Source organism: Pimephales promelas, chromosome 14 (genome assembly GCF_988280905.1).
Source record: "Pimephales promelas chromosome 14, fPimPro1.hap1.1, whole genome shotgun sequence".
Lineage (NCBI taxonomy): Eukaryota > Metazoa > Chordata > Actinopteri > Cypriniformes > Leuciscidae > Pimephales > Pimephales promelas.
The window spans coordinates 11,188,732-11,204,764 of NC_142782.1; the positions used below are offsets into that span (position 1 = coordinate 11,188,732).

A 16,033-nucleotide genomic window follows, 5' to 3' on the forward strand; every position below is an offset into this window, starting at 1 on the left:
ATAAAAATATATATATATATAGCCTATATATATATATATATATATATATATATATATATAGCCTATATATATATATATATATAGCCTATATATATATAGGCTATATATATATATATATATATATATATATAGCCTATATATATATATATATATATATATATATATATCATATCGTCCAGTCCTAAAACTTTATTTTTATTTTTTGGTCAATGTTTATTAAAAAAAACATCCAATAATTCAGAATATGCAATGATAAATATTTAATTGATGAGTTTTTAATGTATACAACAATACAAAATATATGGGTATGGTTTTACACCTAAATTCAGCATATTGACACAAAAAAAAACTGCAAATCCACCTTTCGCTGACTGGAGTCCAGTTGTTTCTGTGAATTGCAGCGATCCATTTGCTCCTCTTTCTATAGCAGTTTGTAAAAAATATACCTCCGATTTTTTTTTTTTTTTTTTTTTTTTTTGTCAAATCTAGTTTTACAGTCAATCGCAAAGCTCTTTCCCACTTTATGTGTGTTGTGTTTGTTTTTCGCAGCATTCACGCTGAAAACAAATACAGCCGCTCAGTCATTTTGCCACTCACTGTGAGTAACTGCAGGCACTCCAGCCGACGGTGACGTCACGCGCATTCCCTCTTTTAGAGATAAGAAACTTTTTTCAGATACAGTTAATGTAAAAGAAATTTTATAAACAAATGTAATAAAACAATATTTACTTTAAGACGCTCTAATCTAATAAAGCGCCTTTTTACGCCTTGTCACTTTATGCGTTTTCTCTGATCGATGACTAAATTGTGAAAAGACTAGGTCTAAATATGCTCTGAAATGCTTTTGGAGGTGGTTTGAGACGCATTCCACATATATGTAAATTTTAGCCTCCCAAAATGGTAAAAAAATAAAAATAAATGCGTGAGAGCGTTTTATAGGCTGTTTAACATGTTAAAATATAGGCAGATATGACAGCGCTACTGCAACACGCATTGCCACAGATATGGCCTGCTCCAACTGGAAGTTATCAAAAAGAGATCCCGTAGTTGGCATAAATGGTGTCTCTTTTTGGCAGCTTTATTTTTCAGGTCAAATATTGTATTGGCAGAGCAACATTGGCCTTGTTGGCTTGTTCCATCTACATACTAACAGGAAAAAGTCTCCCATATACATATTTGATTGGTTTGTAATATTTAAATTTTAATTTATTTTTAAGGAAAAACTTTGGTTTTCAGCATGAAAACTGCTAAAGATGCTGGCATGACATTTAAAAACCAACAAATAATCAACATGTGAATTTTCGTGTGAATTTTGGGATATTGAATAATGTGCATTTAAATAATTTGTTTGATTGAGGTGGATGCAGTTTTTAATAAAAAGATAATGTATTGATAGAAACATTTATAGAATACATTTTTTGATGTACTTAAATAAATCCTAATAAGTCTAATAAATCCCCCTAAATTTCAAATGTTTAATTACAAATAATACAAACCCAATTCCATAAAAGTTGGGACACTGTACAAATTGTGAATAAAAACAGAATGCAATGATGTGGAAGTTTCAAATTTCAATATTATATTTAGAATACAACATAGATGACATATCAAATGTTTAAACTGAGAAAATGCATAATTTTAAGGGAAAAATAAGTTGATTTAAATTTCATGGCATCAACACATCTCAAAAAAGTTGGGACAAGGCCATTTTTACCACTGTGTGGCATCCCCTCTTCTTTTAATAACAGTCTGCAAACGTCTGGGGACTGAGGAGACAAGTTGCTCAAGTTTAGGAATAGGAATGTTGTCCCATTCTTGTCTAATAAAGGCTTCTAGCTGCTTAACTGTCTTAGGTCTTCTTTGTTGCATCTTCCTCTTTATGATGCGCCAAATGTTTTCTATGGGTGAAAGATCTGGACTGCAGGCTGGCCATTTCAGTACCCGGATCCTTCTTCTACGCAGCCATGATGTTGTAATTGATGCAGTATGTGGTTTGGCATTGTCTTGTTGGAGAATACAAGGTCTTCCCTGAAAGAGACGATGTCTGGATGGGAGCATATGTTGTTCTAGAACTTGGATATACCTTTCAGCATTGATGGTGCCTTTCCAGATGTGTAAGCTGCCCATGCCACACGCACTCATGCAACCCCATACCATCAGAGATGCAGGCTTCTGAACTGAGCGCTGATAACAACTTGGGTTGTCCTTGTCCTCTTTAGTCCGGATGACATGGCGTCCCAGTTTTCCAAAAAGAACTTCAAATTTTGATTCGTCTGACCACAGAACAGTTTTCCACTTTGCTAGAGTCCACTTTAAATGAGCCTTGGCCCAGAGAACACGTCTGCGCTTCTGGTTCCCGTTTAGATATGGCTTCTTTTTTGACCTATAGAGTTTTAGCCGGCAACGGTGAATGGCACGGTGGATTGTGTCCACTGACAATGTTTTCTGGAAGTATTCTTGAGCCCATGTTGTGATTTCCATTACAGTAGCATTCCTGTGTGTGATGCAGTGCCGTCTAAGGGCCCGAAGATCACGGGCATTCAGTATGGTTTTCCGGCCTTGACCCTTATGCACAGAGATTGTTCCAGATTCTCTGAATCTTTGGATGATATTATGCACTGTTGATGATGATAACTTCAAACTCTTTGCAATTTTTCTCTGAGAAACTCCTTTCTGATATTGCTCCACTATTTTTTGCCTCAGCATTGGGGGAATTGGTGATCCTCTGCTCATCTTGACTTCTGAGAGACACTGCCACTCTGAGAGGCTCTTTTTATACCCAATCATGTTGCCAATTGACCTAATAAGTTGCAAATTGGTCCTCCAGCAGTTCCTTATATGTACATTTAATTTTTCTTATTGCTACCTGTCCCAACTTTTTTGGAATTTGTAGCTCTCATGAAATCCAAAAGGAGCCAATATTTGGCATGGCAATTCAAAACTTCCACATCATTGCATTCTGTTTTTATTCACAATTTGTACAGTGTCCCAACTTTTATGGAATTGGGTTTGTAATAATAATAATAGTCACAGCTTGTTCAAAAAACTGTTTGAGAGAGATTTATTTTTTCTGTAAGTGAAATTTACTGAAACAGAGTTAGTTTAAGATAGCAAGGTAGTTAAAGTTAGTGAAACTGTTGACATTTATGGCTCGTTTCCACTGAGGGTACGGTACGGTACAGTACACGGGTCGGGTCGGTACACCATGATCCGGCTTGCGTTTCCACCGCCAACAACAGTAGGCGTGGTGTTTGCTGGAAAGAAGCGATCGACGTCATTTTCGCGTGAAGAAAGCGACATAGTAAACTGCAATGGATGACAGACTGCAGATCTTGTTCTTGCTTCTCGTCATGTTTGTCACAAGAAACAAGCGCTGACATTAGGCGTTTCTCAATACCAAGTAGCGATCGCAAAGTCCGACTCAGGTGAATGATTCCGAGGTACCTTTTTAGTACCCTTTCACTGTGCTAGGTACCCCAACGGAAGGGTACCCAAAAAGTGTTACGGTACGGCTTTTTGGTACCATTCACAACTTTTGACAGTGGAAACGCAAATAATTGCGTACCGAACTGTACCGTACCGTACCACTCAGTGGAAACGAGCCATTACAGCTGGATACCTGGCTCCCCTGAGTACTGAGGCTTTTAAAGTAATGCAAGGATACACATTATGTATAGCTGACACGATGGAAACATACATTTGGGCCGAAATGTATTGAAGTTTTTTTTTTTTGTTTTTTTTGCCAATAGCCTTTAGTTTACATTACAGGCATAAACCATGATTTGCTATTTCCTATTGCAATTTTGCAGGCAGTTGGTATTTATAATACAGGGGGAGAGGAGGAAGTTTAATTCTAGAGAACATTTTATTCAACGATCAACATACATGGCTCATCCCTGTGAATTATATTTGTTTTCTATATGTTATACTTAATTTTGTAAGTGTCCTGTAGTTAGTGTATAGAGGATCTAAAATCCATCATTGTGTTTTTTGATGTCTTTATACACTACCATTCAAAAGTTTTTTTTCTTTTTTATAAATATAGAAATTATTTATTTTATTCAGCAAGGAAGCCCTAAATTGATCAAATGCAACAGATACATTTATACTGTTACAAAAGATTTTTGATTTAAATAAATGCTGTTCTTTTTTTGATCTTTTTAATTGTAAAATAATCCCGAAAAAGAAATGTATCATGGTTGCCACAAAAAAAATGTTTACTGTTTTTTGATATTGATTATCAGAATGATTTCTGAAGATTCATGTGACAGAAGACTGGAGTAATGCTGGAAAATTCAGCTTTAACATCACACGAGTAAATTACATTTTAACATTGAAAACAGTTACTTTAGTTTAAGTTGTAAAAATATTTCACAATATTACTGTTGTTTTGTATTTTTGATAAAATTTTTGCAGCCTTAATGAGCACAAGAGACGACTTTTCAAAAACATTCGACATCTTACCGACCCCCAAACTTTGAAAAATAGTGTAAAATGAAGAGAAGTGGTCATTCTTTGGGGATTTTCTTACAGATTATTTTCCTATTAAATGTCAGATATGATCTACATCAGAATTAGATAATCATTGAAATAGATTTAGTCGGGAGTCATTGGATTGGCATTGGGATCAAGCACACAGACCACCTGGGAGTTCCTCTGGCCTTTTGACCTTTTGACCTTGTAAATGTTTATGGTTGCGATGGAGACCGAACCCTGGTATCATCCCAGAATCTGGTGCTGCTGTGGATCTTTACAATCTTTGTTTCTTTTTCTTTTTGTTTTCTTTTTTTTTTTTAAATTGCTTAGATTGGAGAGTGTGGTTACCATGGTAGCGTGAGTTTTTCTATGCAGCTGTTCACTGCTGGAGGTTCCATAGCCGAATCTCTCTCTCGCTCTGTCTGTCTTTGTCTTTAGTGGAGGTTTTAGTGCATTTTTTTGCTGATGATTTGTGTTAGATTTATGTGGGTTTAGTTTGGGTCAGGAATGTATCCACGTTGCGTCTGAAGCAGAGGAACCGCTCAAATGTTTTCCTTCAATATCTCAAATATTTAGCCACTGTGTTTTAGCTTTGCTGGCTGTGGAAACACATGTTTAGTTTCAGCCCAGCTGTTTCAGTCTCTCTCTTCGGTTTCCTGTCCACTTTTGCGTTCCTTCTGTAGCGAGTGTGTGTAATAGGTCAGCAACAGTGCCTGTGCTTGCGTAAGGGTCTCCAGTTTTAGTTTTTTGCAGTTAGTGAATGTGTGTGCGAGTGTGATACTAACACTAATATCTTATATGTTCTTTTCAGGCATGGCACGAGGTGCGCTGGTGAAGTAGCAGCGTCCGCCAACAACTCCCACTGCACGGTGGGCATTGCTTACAATGCCAAGATTGGGGGTGAGTGTAGCTGATGTCTGATTTAGACCCACTACTGTACCTGGGAATTCTGCCTTTTTTCGTTCTCGCACAAAAACGTCACCAAATCTATGAAATAACACAAAATCAATATGTGAATAGTTTAGGGTTAAATGAATCATAGTTGATATGTCATCCGTACGGACCAGGTCCCATGTGATTCGTGGATTAATTGCAAAGTTGAACTATTATAGAGTGATTTTTATCATTCTAGCGCAAGAAGAGGTCAACTGAACTCGATTCGGTACTCAAAGCCACACACACAGAGAGGCATGTTTCAGATAGCTCGCGAACACAGAATTGATTCCTCTTTCTCATCTCCTTGCGCTTGAATGGACACGTACAGAAAAAATGGTCAAAATGCCCAAGTATGCTCATAAATGCAGTGTTTTATGCGTTTGTCATTAATAATGCGATTTAAAGGGTTAGTTCACGCAAAAATGAAAATGATTTCATTAATGACTCGCCCTCATGTCGTTCCAAGCCCGTAAGACACAGTTTAAGATATTTTAGATTTAGTTTCGAGAGTTTCTAACTAACCCACTGATGTCACATGGACTACTTTGATGTCTTTATTTCCTTTTGGGACAAGGACAGTATATCGTACATACATTTTCAAAGGAGGGACAGAAAAATCTCGGATTAAATGTAAAATATCTTAAACTGTGTTCCGAAGATGAATGGAGGTCTTACGGGCTTGGAACGACATGAGGGCGAGACATTAATGACATAATTTTCATTTTTGGGTGAACTAACCCTTTAAGGTTTAAACATGTTTAATGTGAATATGGTTCTATAATTAGGAGCTTAATCACATTAGTTTGATAGAGGTAACGTTTAATTGCAATATTGCCAAAATCCCATTATGTAAACGCACTAATTGAGTTAGAAATCACATCATTATATTGGATCTTGCATTAGGTCTTAAAATGACAGAAGCCTATAAATACCTGCTGCTGTCTGTAATTAATAATAACTTTATTTTCTATAGAAGGAAGCTTCTCAAAGTGCGTTATAAGGTAAATATACAAGGAAAATCAACAGTAGTATATTGGTGTAAAGGCATTTTATGCATTTTTTTAAGCTTAACTGAAAAGCATTATTGAAATGTTTATATGACTTCTTTCGGGGTGAATGGTGGCCGTCTCCTGCGTCATCATCACACGCGCAAGATGGAGTATCCAGAATGACCCCGCTATTTTTAAATAGTTTTGCCAGAGATAGTTACTAAACAAACTACTATTGGTAACGCTTCCTTTTACAGTCCAGTTACCAATGTAAATACTATGTGCTTATTTTAGTAACTACAATTACTGGGTAATAACTAGTACTAACCCTGAACCTACCCCTAAACCTACCCCTGTTCCATGTACTTACCTTATATTAGCCAGTACTTTCTAGGTAAGTACACTGTAAGTATACTGTAAGTACTGTACTGTAAAAGGAAGCGTTACCCTACTATTATTATGGCAACTCGGAAGAATATGCTGTGGTCAAACGAGGAGGTGCAGACTTTCCTTTGTTTGGTGGCCGAAGAGAGGATCCTGCGAGAGATTGATAGGGCAACGAGGAACGAAAGGCGTCGCTATGATGACCGGGTACTATTTGTGCCGGGACTGTCTGCAATGGAAAATGGAACAAAAAGCGAGCCGTGTCGAGTCGAGCTGGTACTGGGAATGGAAACGTGCCATAAGATGCAGAATCCTAGGAAAGCATTGTCAGAGGAACAGAGAAAGAGGAAACGGCAGACTGACCGAGTATGAAGTCAGACACGAGCATTTGTTTACTTGCTGATCCGACCCTGAGTTTTGTGGTTTGTTGACACAATGACCTATTTAGCATACATGTATGTTAAATTATGTTTATATATCAATACATTTTGATGTATTCAATGATAATGGAGTATCAATATAGAATATTAATAATATTTGGTTTGTTGAAGTCAACAAAATTAATTTAGGCTCTTTTTAATTTTTTCAAAGTTGGAACTTTAAATCAATTTTACAGCTCCGCCAATGAGGTTATGCACATATAATCTGACAACTTTTAACATTAAGACCATTTAAAACCATTCTGACAACTTTTAACATTAAGTCCATTTAAAAATATTACAGCTTTTATAAACTTATTACTGTTAAAAAGTTTGGGGTTTTTAAGATTTTTTTCAATTTAATTTTATACACAATGTGCTCACTATTTGATCAGATCTACAGGAAAAACAATTATCTTCTTTTTTATCAGTGCTAATTCATATTTTATGATCTGTTTTTTCATGCTTCTTTAATAAATAGAAAGTTCACAATAACTGTAACTTCTGAGCAATTTAATGCATCATTGCTGAGAAAAAGTGTCAATGATCTTCAGTGTTTTGTATAAGGTTAACTTTTGGCTTGTCCTGCAGGTGTCCGCATGTTGGACGGAGATGTGACAGACATGGTAGAGGCCAAATCACTGAGTCTACACCCTCAACACATAGATATTTACAGTGCCAGCTGGGGTCCAGATGATGATGGCAAAACCGTGGACGGGCCCGCTGCCCTCGCCAGACAGGCCTTTGAAAACGGCATCAGACTGGTAAAAACAATCACGGCATATACATAAAGTTCGCTTAAAGTTCATATGAAAAGTGTCTTTTTCCATATGGTGTGGAGTTCATAAATCAGGTAGTGTAATTTTCAGGTCATCAGTCACGTCTCTTCAGCAGTCTGGCCCACCTAGGGTGTTTTTCTTTCCTTGTCACACCCTACCACCTGCTACGGCAGTGAACTTTAGGATGTGATCTTCCCCGAGTCATGAGTCATAGTCAGTAATTGGCATGTATCCTGTGCCAAAGGTGTGTTTAAAATGGTTTAGGCATGTTTCAGGTGTGCGAGACTCATAAACAATACTGGTGTCAATAATACAGGTCTCAGACTGGGCTGGGGGTTATTAATGCCTGAAGATTATATCTTCCTGATCCCATTATTTGAATTCAATGGACATTTCAAATACATTTTTTGGTAGTATAACCAATATTGTTGTTGTTTACTAAAATTAAAAGTTTTGAATATAGTTAAAAAAAAAAACTTGATTGAACCATTGTTCTCTTAAGCATAAAGTCCAGATTGTTCCTGATGCATTTTGCTGTAATAGGTGTACTGTACTGTAAATAATCCTTTTTTTTTTTTAAATGGCGGCATTTTCACATTTAACGCAATACGTTCACTTATGGTTTTTGCTCACAGGGCAGGAAGGGACGGGGCTCGATCTTTGTTTGGGCATCAGGAAATGGTGGTCGGAGTCGAGATCACTGCTCATGTGACGGCTACACCAACAGCATCTACACGATATCCATCAGCAGCACGGCTGAGAGCGGCCGCAAGCCCTGGTATCTGGAAGAGTGTTCCTCAACCCTCACCACCACCTACAGTAGTGGAGAGAATTACGACCGTAAAATCGTAAGTTACCTAAATAATGCATAAACTGTAACTAGATCTTATGCACGGAGTAGACCTGCTTTTTTAGAAAACATGCATGCTGCTGGATTAGCTTTAACCCTTATGCTGCATTAGGGACATTTTTGGTCTTTTGCAGTTTAATTTCTTTGACCATTTTGGCTGTTTTAATGCAAATGGTATGAAATTTGGCAAAATTGTGACTTTTTGGATACATGTAAAAAATGTGATCCCATTTTGCAAAATATGTATAACACACACTGTGTAGATCAAATAGTAACACTCAGCACCATAAAGACCAAAAATGGCCCATTGAAACCCATTAAAACGTTGTTTAAATCTGAGGCTGTCAGTAATACATGAAACATGATTTTTGCACAAACATCCATTCATTTTGAAGCAAAAGCATTATATTTGCATTATATAGTGTATTCCACCAGATGACGTCACTACATATTTATTCCCTATGGGTGGAAATGCACCTTATTTTAGGCAAATAGGAAATGTTTAATAGGTGGCCATTTTTGGTCTCTAACGCGCTAAGTGGGATTTTTTGCAAAGTGGGACTGTGATAATCCAAATCTAAAGTTTTCTCTTTGCATTTAGTTTATTGAAAATAATTGAACTTTTGTGTTTTTTCCTCTTATACAAATCGATGGTTTCGCAAACAAAACTGGTAATTAAAGGGTTAAAATCCTGAAATTGAATACATTTTTGGTAGTTATGATGAGGACTGATGCTGATTAAAAGATTTAACTTGGTAAAAGTGGAAAATAATAATAATATATAATATTTTAGGCAATGTTTAATATGTGGCCATTTTTGGTCCTTAATGCACTCAACGGTGTTAAAAATCTAATGCAGCACAAGGGTCAAAGTCACCATGTTTCTAGAACTGAACCGCATTCTAATAGGGGGGAATTATGTTGTGAAGACAAAATGATGACAGAATTAACAATGCATATTTATTTTCACAGGCTTCTTTTTTCTTATTTGCTAATAAGAACACGCCTAATGCATTTTCATGTATTTCTTTGGGCATGTGTTTGATCTGCTTTGTTGGTCACTGTGTCATCGGACTGTCCTGTTGTTAACTGCTGTGGTTTACACAGCCCACACACACTTTTACGCACTCCTCTGAGAGTTACAGACCGACAGTTCTTCCTTGTCTCTCAGCTTGTCTCAGAGTTACGTGTGAAATTCCACATTGACTTTCAAACTCCTTTCCCGATACGCGTTTACTTTCTGAGGCCCAGTGTTACAGACATTAGCACTTCTCTTTGTTGTCTTCTACAGATTTCAGGTCATTTTAATTCACAGAATCTCAGTTTTCTCAACTCCGTCCATTTACTGCTTGTCTGTAATCAGTCACTTTTCACATTTTCACAGAGGGCCCTTTAAACCCACCCTAGTCTGATTCATATCGTAAATCTTCTTAAGTCTTCTGATTTGATCTAGCTTAAATAGATAAAAACTCTCCAGTTACTGCCCAATTACACAGGAAGGCACGTCTCAAAGTAATGGTAATTTACTGCTAAGTGTAGCACAATGGCACATTTATAGCAAATTTCATTGTCAGTAAGTGCTGCAATATGTTGAAGTGCAGTTAACTAATAAAAATTAAACTTTGGCAGGATTTCTTTTTTGAGGTTTAGTGCATTATGTGTCTTTGAAGTAGCGGATTTGTTGGAAATGCAAGTGATAAAAAAATGTACTGGCTCATTAAAGGTAACTAAAACTAAACCCAAATAACAATGCAACAGCTAGGACACACTTGTAATCAGAAAAGCTGTCTATTGCATATTTGAAGTGTTTACCGTGAAGCTTATTGTAACAGGAGCAGTCAAGTATTGTTACTTTTACGTCATACAGTGTACATGTTAAAGGTATAGCGGAGGATCTTTCCGAATTTTAGAGAAGACCCGCCCTCTCCATTTTAAAAAAAAAATGCACATGCACAAACACAACACTCTTGCTCCCGAGAGGGAACGCCTATTACGCCTTACACAATTATTATGTTGCAAATTATAAACTAACTCAAAAACATTCATAAAAAAGACAAAAGTAAAATGCCCTTCCGTGTTTTATTTACTTATTATACTGATCGATTGAGTGACCGAGGACTCAAGACATGATATGTACAACCCTTTATCACACGAAATACGTTCTGAGGAAACTATTTTGCAAATCGCAATTACGTTACATGGCAACATATAAGCAGTGCTATTACGTTGGTCCTTAACCTAATATGTCTCATTGTTAATACGTAATTTTTATACATAGTTGCATATGTAATGGAGAAGTAGCTTGTTGCATTTGTGTAATAATAAACACACAAGGTTTTAGAATATTTCAGCATGATACCATTTGGTCAAAAGGCTACTTTAGACAAATTGAGATGTTTACCGTGTCTATGCGGTGCATGACTTGTGCCAGGGCTAGCATTGCTAAGTAGCTTGCATTTAACTTTTACTAGTGATTTTAAATGGATTTCTCCAAATAGCATGACAAACTTTACCTGTCTAGTAGAATCTTCACGACTGCGGCATCAGTGAGAAGCCCAACCTGTGCTTTTAGCGCACGCCAGCGTGTGATATTCACCCAAAATCACTCTGGTCTTGTTTCTATATTCTGCGGCCTTTCTCTTCTTATCATACACTTCGTATACATTTTTTCTCTTTCGACCCTCAGCCATTTTCAAAGGAATGGCTGAAACCGTAACTCCGACAAAATGCACCTGAAAGTGAAAACTACATAGGGATGAGCACGTACGACGGCCTTACGTAAACATATCACCAGAATGATTGACACTTAGGTGGACCAATAGACTACCCACCCGGAAAAAGAAAATCCTCCGCTATAGACGCTTTCATCAGACGCGTTGCCATGGTGATGAGCTGGCCCAAAGTTAACTTCCGTTCTGTTCGTTTATTAGTGTTTACTGGATAATATGGCATTGACTACAAATGCAGTGAAAGTTAAGTTGATGATCAGGTTGTAGCTGTGGGGTGCAACCTGACCTAGGAAGCAAAATAGCCTAGGTATTTTTATCTGACTGATAGCCGGTACAGTGTTTCCCATACATTTATTAGTGGCAGCCCACCACATTATCAGCGCTGACCGCCACATATTGATTTCCGTGTTTTTACCAATTTAAGATGGGAAAAGTTGTAATTGACTGCAGAGTTGCGTGCAGCACATATTCGCATGCTCTCTCTCTCTCTCTCTCTCTCTCTCTCTCTCTCTCTCTTTCTCTCTCTCTCTCGCAAACACATTGACAGCGGACCAGTCTGTGTATTGAATGGTTAGTATCATAAACAGCGCTGCACGGATCCATCCAATGCTGTCAATGTGGAGACCCACCTTAAAAAAGGTTAGCAATCATGTAAGAAGCCTAGCTAATAAGGAGAGCTATGTTAACCTTATCAAACCCCGCCGTCGCGCTCGCCACAGTTTTTTTTAACACTGCGGTAAATCAGACACGTCGGTGGAAAAGCATCTTGTCTCCAATTTTTGTTCAACGGATCTGGTAGTGTCACATTTCAGTTTGGCCAGGTAACATTTATTTTCTTTGACTGGCAAGAAATACCAGCTACTAGGTTATTTACTTGTTATGGATTGTCTCCGCAGTCTGCCGGAAGTTAAGTTTGGGCCAGATTAATGCACATGCGCTGTACCGTTTGTTTATGTTGTCACTGCTGAAAGCAACTATACCTTTAGGTTTTATTTACAACTTAAAAACATGCTAACTCAATACACAAGAATAATTATGATGTTGTTTGTCTCTCTTGTTAGATCACGACAGATCTGAGGCACCGCTGCACAGACAGTCACACTGGAACATCAGCATCAGCTCCGATGGCAGCAGGGATCATTGCTCTTGCTTTGGAAGCAAAGTAAGCCATTAACTCCTCACCAAAACCTGTTATATGCTCTCATTTCTCTAACAGCTGTTTAGTGTGAAAGGGTCTGATATTCTCTCCAGGCCACATCAGTAGAATTAGCATCTTAAAGGTCCCTTATTATGCCCCTTTTCACAAGATGTAAAATACGTCTCTGATGTCCCCAGAATGTGTATGTGAAGTTTCAGCTCAAAATACCAAACAGATAATTTTTTACAGCATGTTTAAATTGTCATTTTTGAGCCTCAGAAAAACGCACTGTTTTTAGTGTGTGCCCTTTAAATGCAAATAAGCTGCTACTGCCGGCACAGGGGGTGGAGCTTCATGAGCTCGCGCTCAGTCTGTCTGGACAATTTCACCTCACGGAATGATGATAATATCAGAAACTCTCAGTAACGGTGTTCATTTCGAGTCGGACAATAATGCCTACAGAGTCAGAGTGCTGTATAGAGATGGAACAGGTATAGTTTAGTAGTTTAATTACGGTTATTATAACGTATTTGTCATCTGCTTGTATGCATCCAGTGGTTAAAGTGGGATTTGGTAGATGGGGGAACCCTCAAATTTTGTGTAGGTGCAACTGGGGAAAAATTAATCACCTCGGGACAACATTTTGAGTATCGTGGTATAGGAATACTTTTAGGGTATTTCCACGACATGTGCATTAAAATAAGAAATATTTAGGGCGGTTCGGGGGCATGCTCCCAGCTCCCCCAAGAAAATTTTGATTTCTCTGACCTACATATGTGCAATTTAAGACTTTTGAAGGCCAAAAAAAGGATAATAAATAGCTTTAAAACCATACCAGCGGGCATTAGATTATTTTGTCAAATATCTGTTATATTTAATATATCAAATATATATTATTTGTTTCAATATCTGCTCCTCATCTACATATTTCTTTTTCTCTCAGTCTCCTTAACCTGCCCTATTTCTTCCCCTCCTAAAGCTGAACTTTGACTGATAGTCTTTTAATTTAAGTAAACTTTAGTGCAATTTATGGTAATCTTAAATGATAATTATATTTTTTATGAATTATTATCTTAAACAAGGTAATTTAATTAAGGCTACCAGGTCAGTGTTGCCAATAGGAACCTTCTACAAGCTTTGGAATTTGACAAGTAATTTTAAATAATACAAATTATAGCTTCGTTTAACGCAGTTGGTGGAATTGGCAGACGTTCCCTCATCATGCGCTGTGCAAACGCGTCAAAGCATTCTCAGGTATAAATATGCAGCATTAATGCACTAGCTGATTTTGAACGAATATTTAATGTCGATATACAATGGTGACATAATGTAAAAACTAATCATGCTATTGATCTCTTTGTGAGACCCTATAGAACAGTGGCTAGGGAAAACAAATGTCAGGCGAAATGTATCGAACCTAAAACTTTTCCGTGCTCAACCACCGTGAGTGCGTTTCACGCATTTGCAATCGTTCACGTTTAGCGGGCAGGAAAGAGGTTGTTTGGTCGATTCGGCCCATATCGAGAGCAGCGAGATTCGTTGAGATTAATTAATCTATTTATTCATTAATTTATCTGAGGTGCCGGAACGCAGTTCCGGACCGTTCTGGCCCACTTTAACCCCTGTGTGTATCCATTATTTATTAATAGCCTACAAGTCTGCTGTTTCAGACCAGGTCCGAATGATGAATCAACATATACTTATGAGTTTAATAATGTTTATTGTACATCACACAAAAGATGAAGCGTCAGTTTTACTTCAGAAAATCACCGTAAGAGCTAAACACAGTAAGAGTAAACACAATAAGTTATAAGAAGTGCAAAAGTCGAGGGAGTTGAAGCTGTTAAATAGCTTCTATATCAACATGGGTGGTCGTGTGAATATGAGCTCAATAAGTGATGAATAGAAATTTAGGCAACCTATAAGGTTAATGCCAAGAAAGTTTGCCTGAAAAGCATACATTAATTTTTGGTTTGGGGTGAAAGGGTTTGGATGGCCGATATCATTGCCATTGCTTCTAACATGTTTTGAATATGTTAGTTGGTGCATTTAAGTCGTCCTGAGAAGTTAATATTTATGAGTTGTAAATATTAAATTGTAGTTATGATGACAATTTAAAAACAAACAAAAACAACAACAAAAATTCAATGAAGTCCAATGTAATTCAATGAAAAATTCAATGAAGTCTTGTTACATTGGTGCCGAAACCCGGGAAGAGGGAGGAACTCGCTGTCCGAGGGTCCTCGCCGCTGTGGGGGATCCGCGGTGCCATCGAGCATGGTGCGCGAGTCGCCGCCACTCGCCGTGGGCCAGAGCCTGCTGCTGTCCGCCACAGATGAGCAGGATAGACGGCCGAGGGACGTGACCGAAAGTCGCAAGGCCGATGTTGCGATTGCTAATGAGCACCACCTTCGAAGCACACCGATCTCGTATCTCTCACGAAGGAGCGGAGGCATAAAGTGGGAGCGATGGAGTGGATGATCGAGAGAGGAACAGGCCTGCTTTTGTTTGTGTTTTATACTTTATTTTGGTAAGCCAGCAGTCGTCCGCGAGGAACTGCTGGCAGGTATTTTGTTTGTTTATTTCATTCAAATAAAGTTTTATTTTTTGATATCCGGTTCCTGTCTCCTTCTTCCCTGAACCTTGTTACAATTATCCTTTAATTTTGTATCCATTGTCAACGCAGTTCATCTGCAGCAGACCATGAGCGGGCTAGCTAGCAGCTCATTGGTTCGCTCGGGGAAAACTGCTACAGCCTATGAGGGAACTCGGTTGAACTCGCGGCCAATGAGAAGCTGACACGCTCTCATTGCGTCAAGCCCTTCAAAACGGCGTGGCCCGAGTCTATAAATAGGCGAGTTTCCTGCTGTTTTCCGGTTTTCATTGAATGAAATGAGAACACTAGTAACACAAGCACGGCCGGGAACGCAATACTCGTTCCCTCATCTAGAGAGAACCGAGGTTACGTTAGGTAACCGATTCATTCTCTTACGAGAGGTTCTCTCGTATTGCGTAAGCTAGCTTACACTACGGGAACAAATGGTCAACGCCATGCGCATTAAACATCCACAATGAGTCCCGGGGGACCCTTATAAGTGGGAATTAATAATGTACGTGAACATGAAAGGGCCAGCAAGCGGGCCGGGATTGTGTAGTACATAAGCACAAGGGAAGAACAAGCGGCGTGCCGGTTGTGTGAGTGTGACTCCCAATAGTGCAGCTCAAAACAGAAGAGCTGAAGCATACTAGACTGCTAGTAGTTTAGCCTGCAGGGCGGGTACTTCCAGATTGTAAAATCTGACAAAGGGGGAAGGGGAAGCCCATTCCGCTGCC

General features: G+C 38.2%; 1 protein-coding gene across 2 annotated transcripts in view; it reads left to right on the top strand.

Moving 5' to 3' along the window:
- pcsk5b (proprotein convertase subtilisin/kexin type 5b) overlaps positions 1-16,033 on the top strand; it is a 118,781-nt gene that overhangs the window by 26,450 nt on the left and 76,298 nt on the right. For both annotated transcript variants that reach the window (XM_089119395.1, XM_039680388.2), the window contains exons 6-9: positions 5,288-5,376; positions 7,796-7,968; positions 8,619-8,831; positions 12,624-12,724. In XM_089119395.1, coding sequence (XP_088975521.1) covers positions 5,288-5,376; positions 7,796-7,968; positions 8,619-8,831; positions 12,624-12,724 — 576 coding nt within the window. The remainder of the gene's footprint in view (positions 1-5,287; positions 5,377-7,795; positions 7,969-8,618; positions 8,832-12,623; positions 12,725-16,033) is intronic.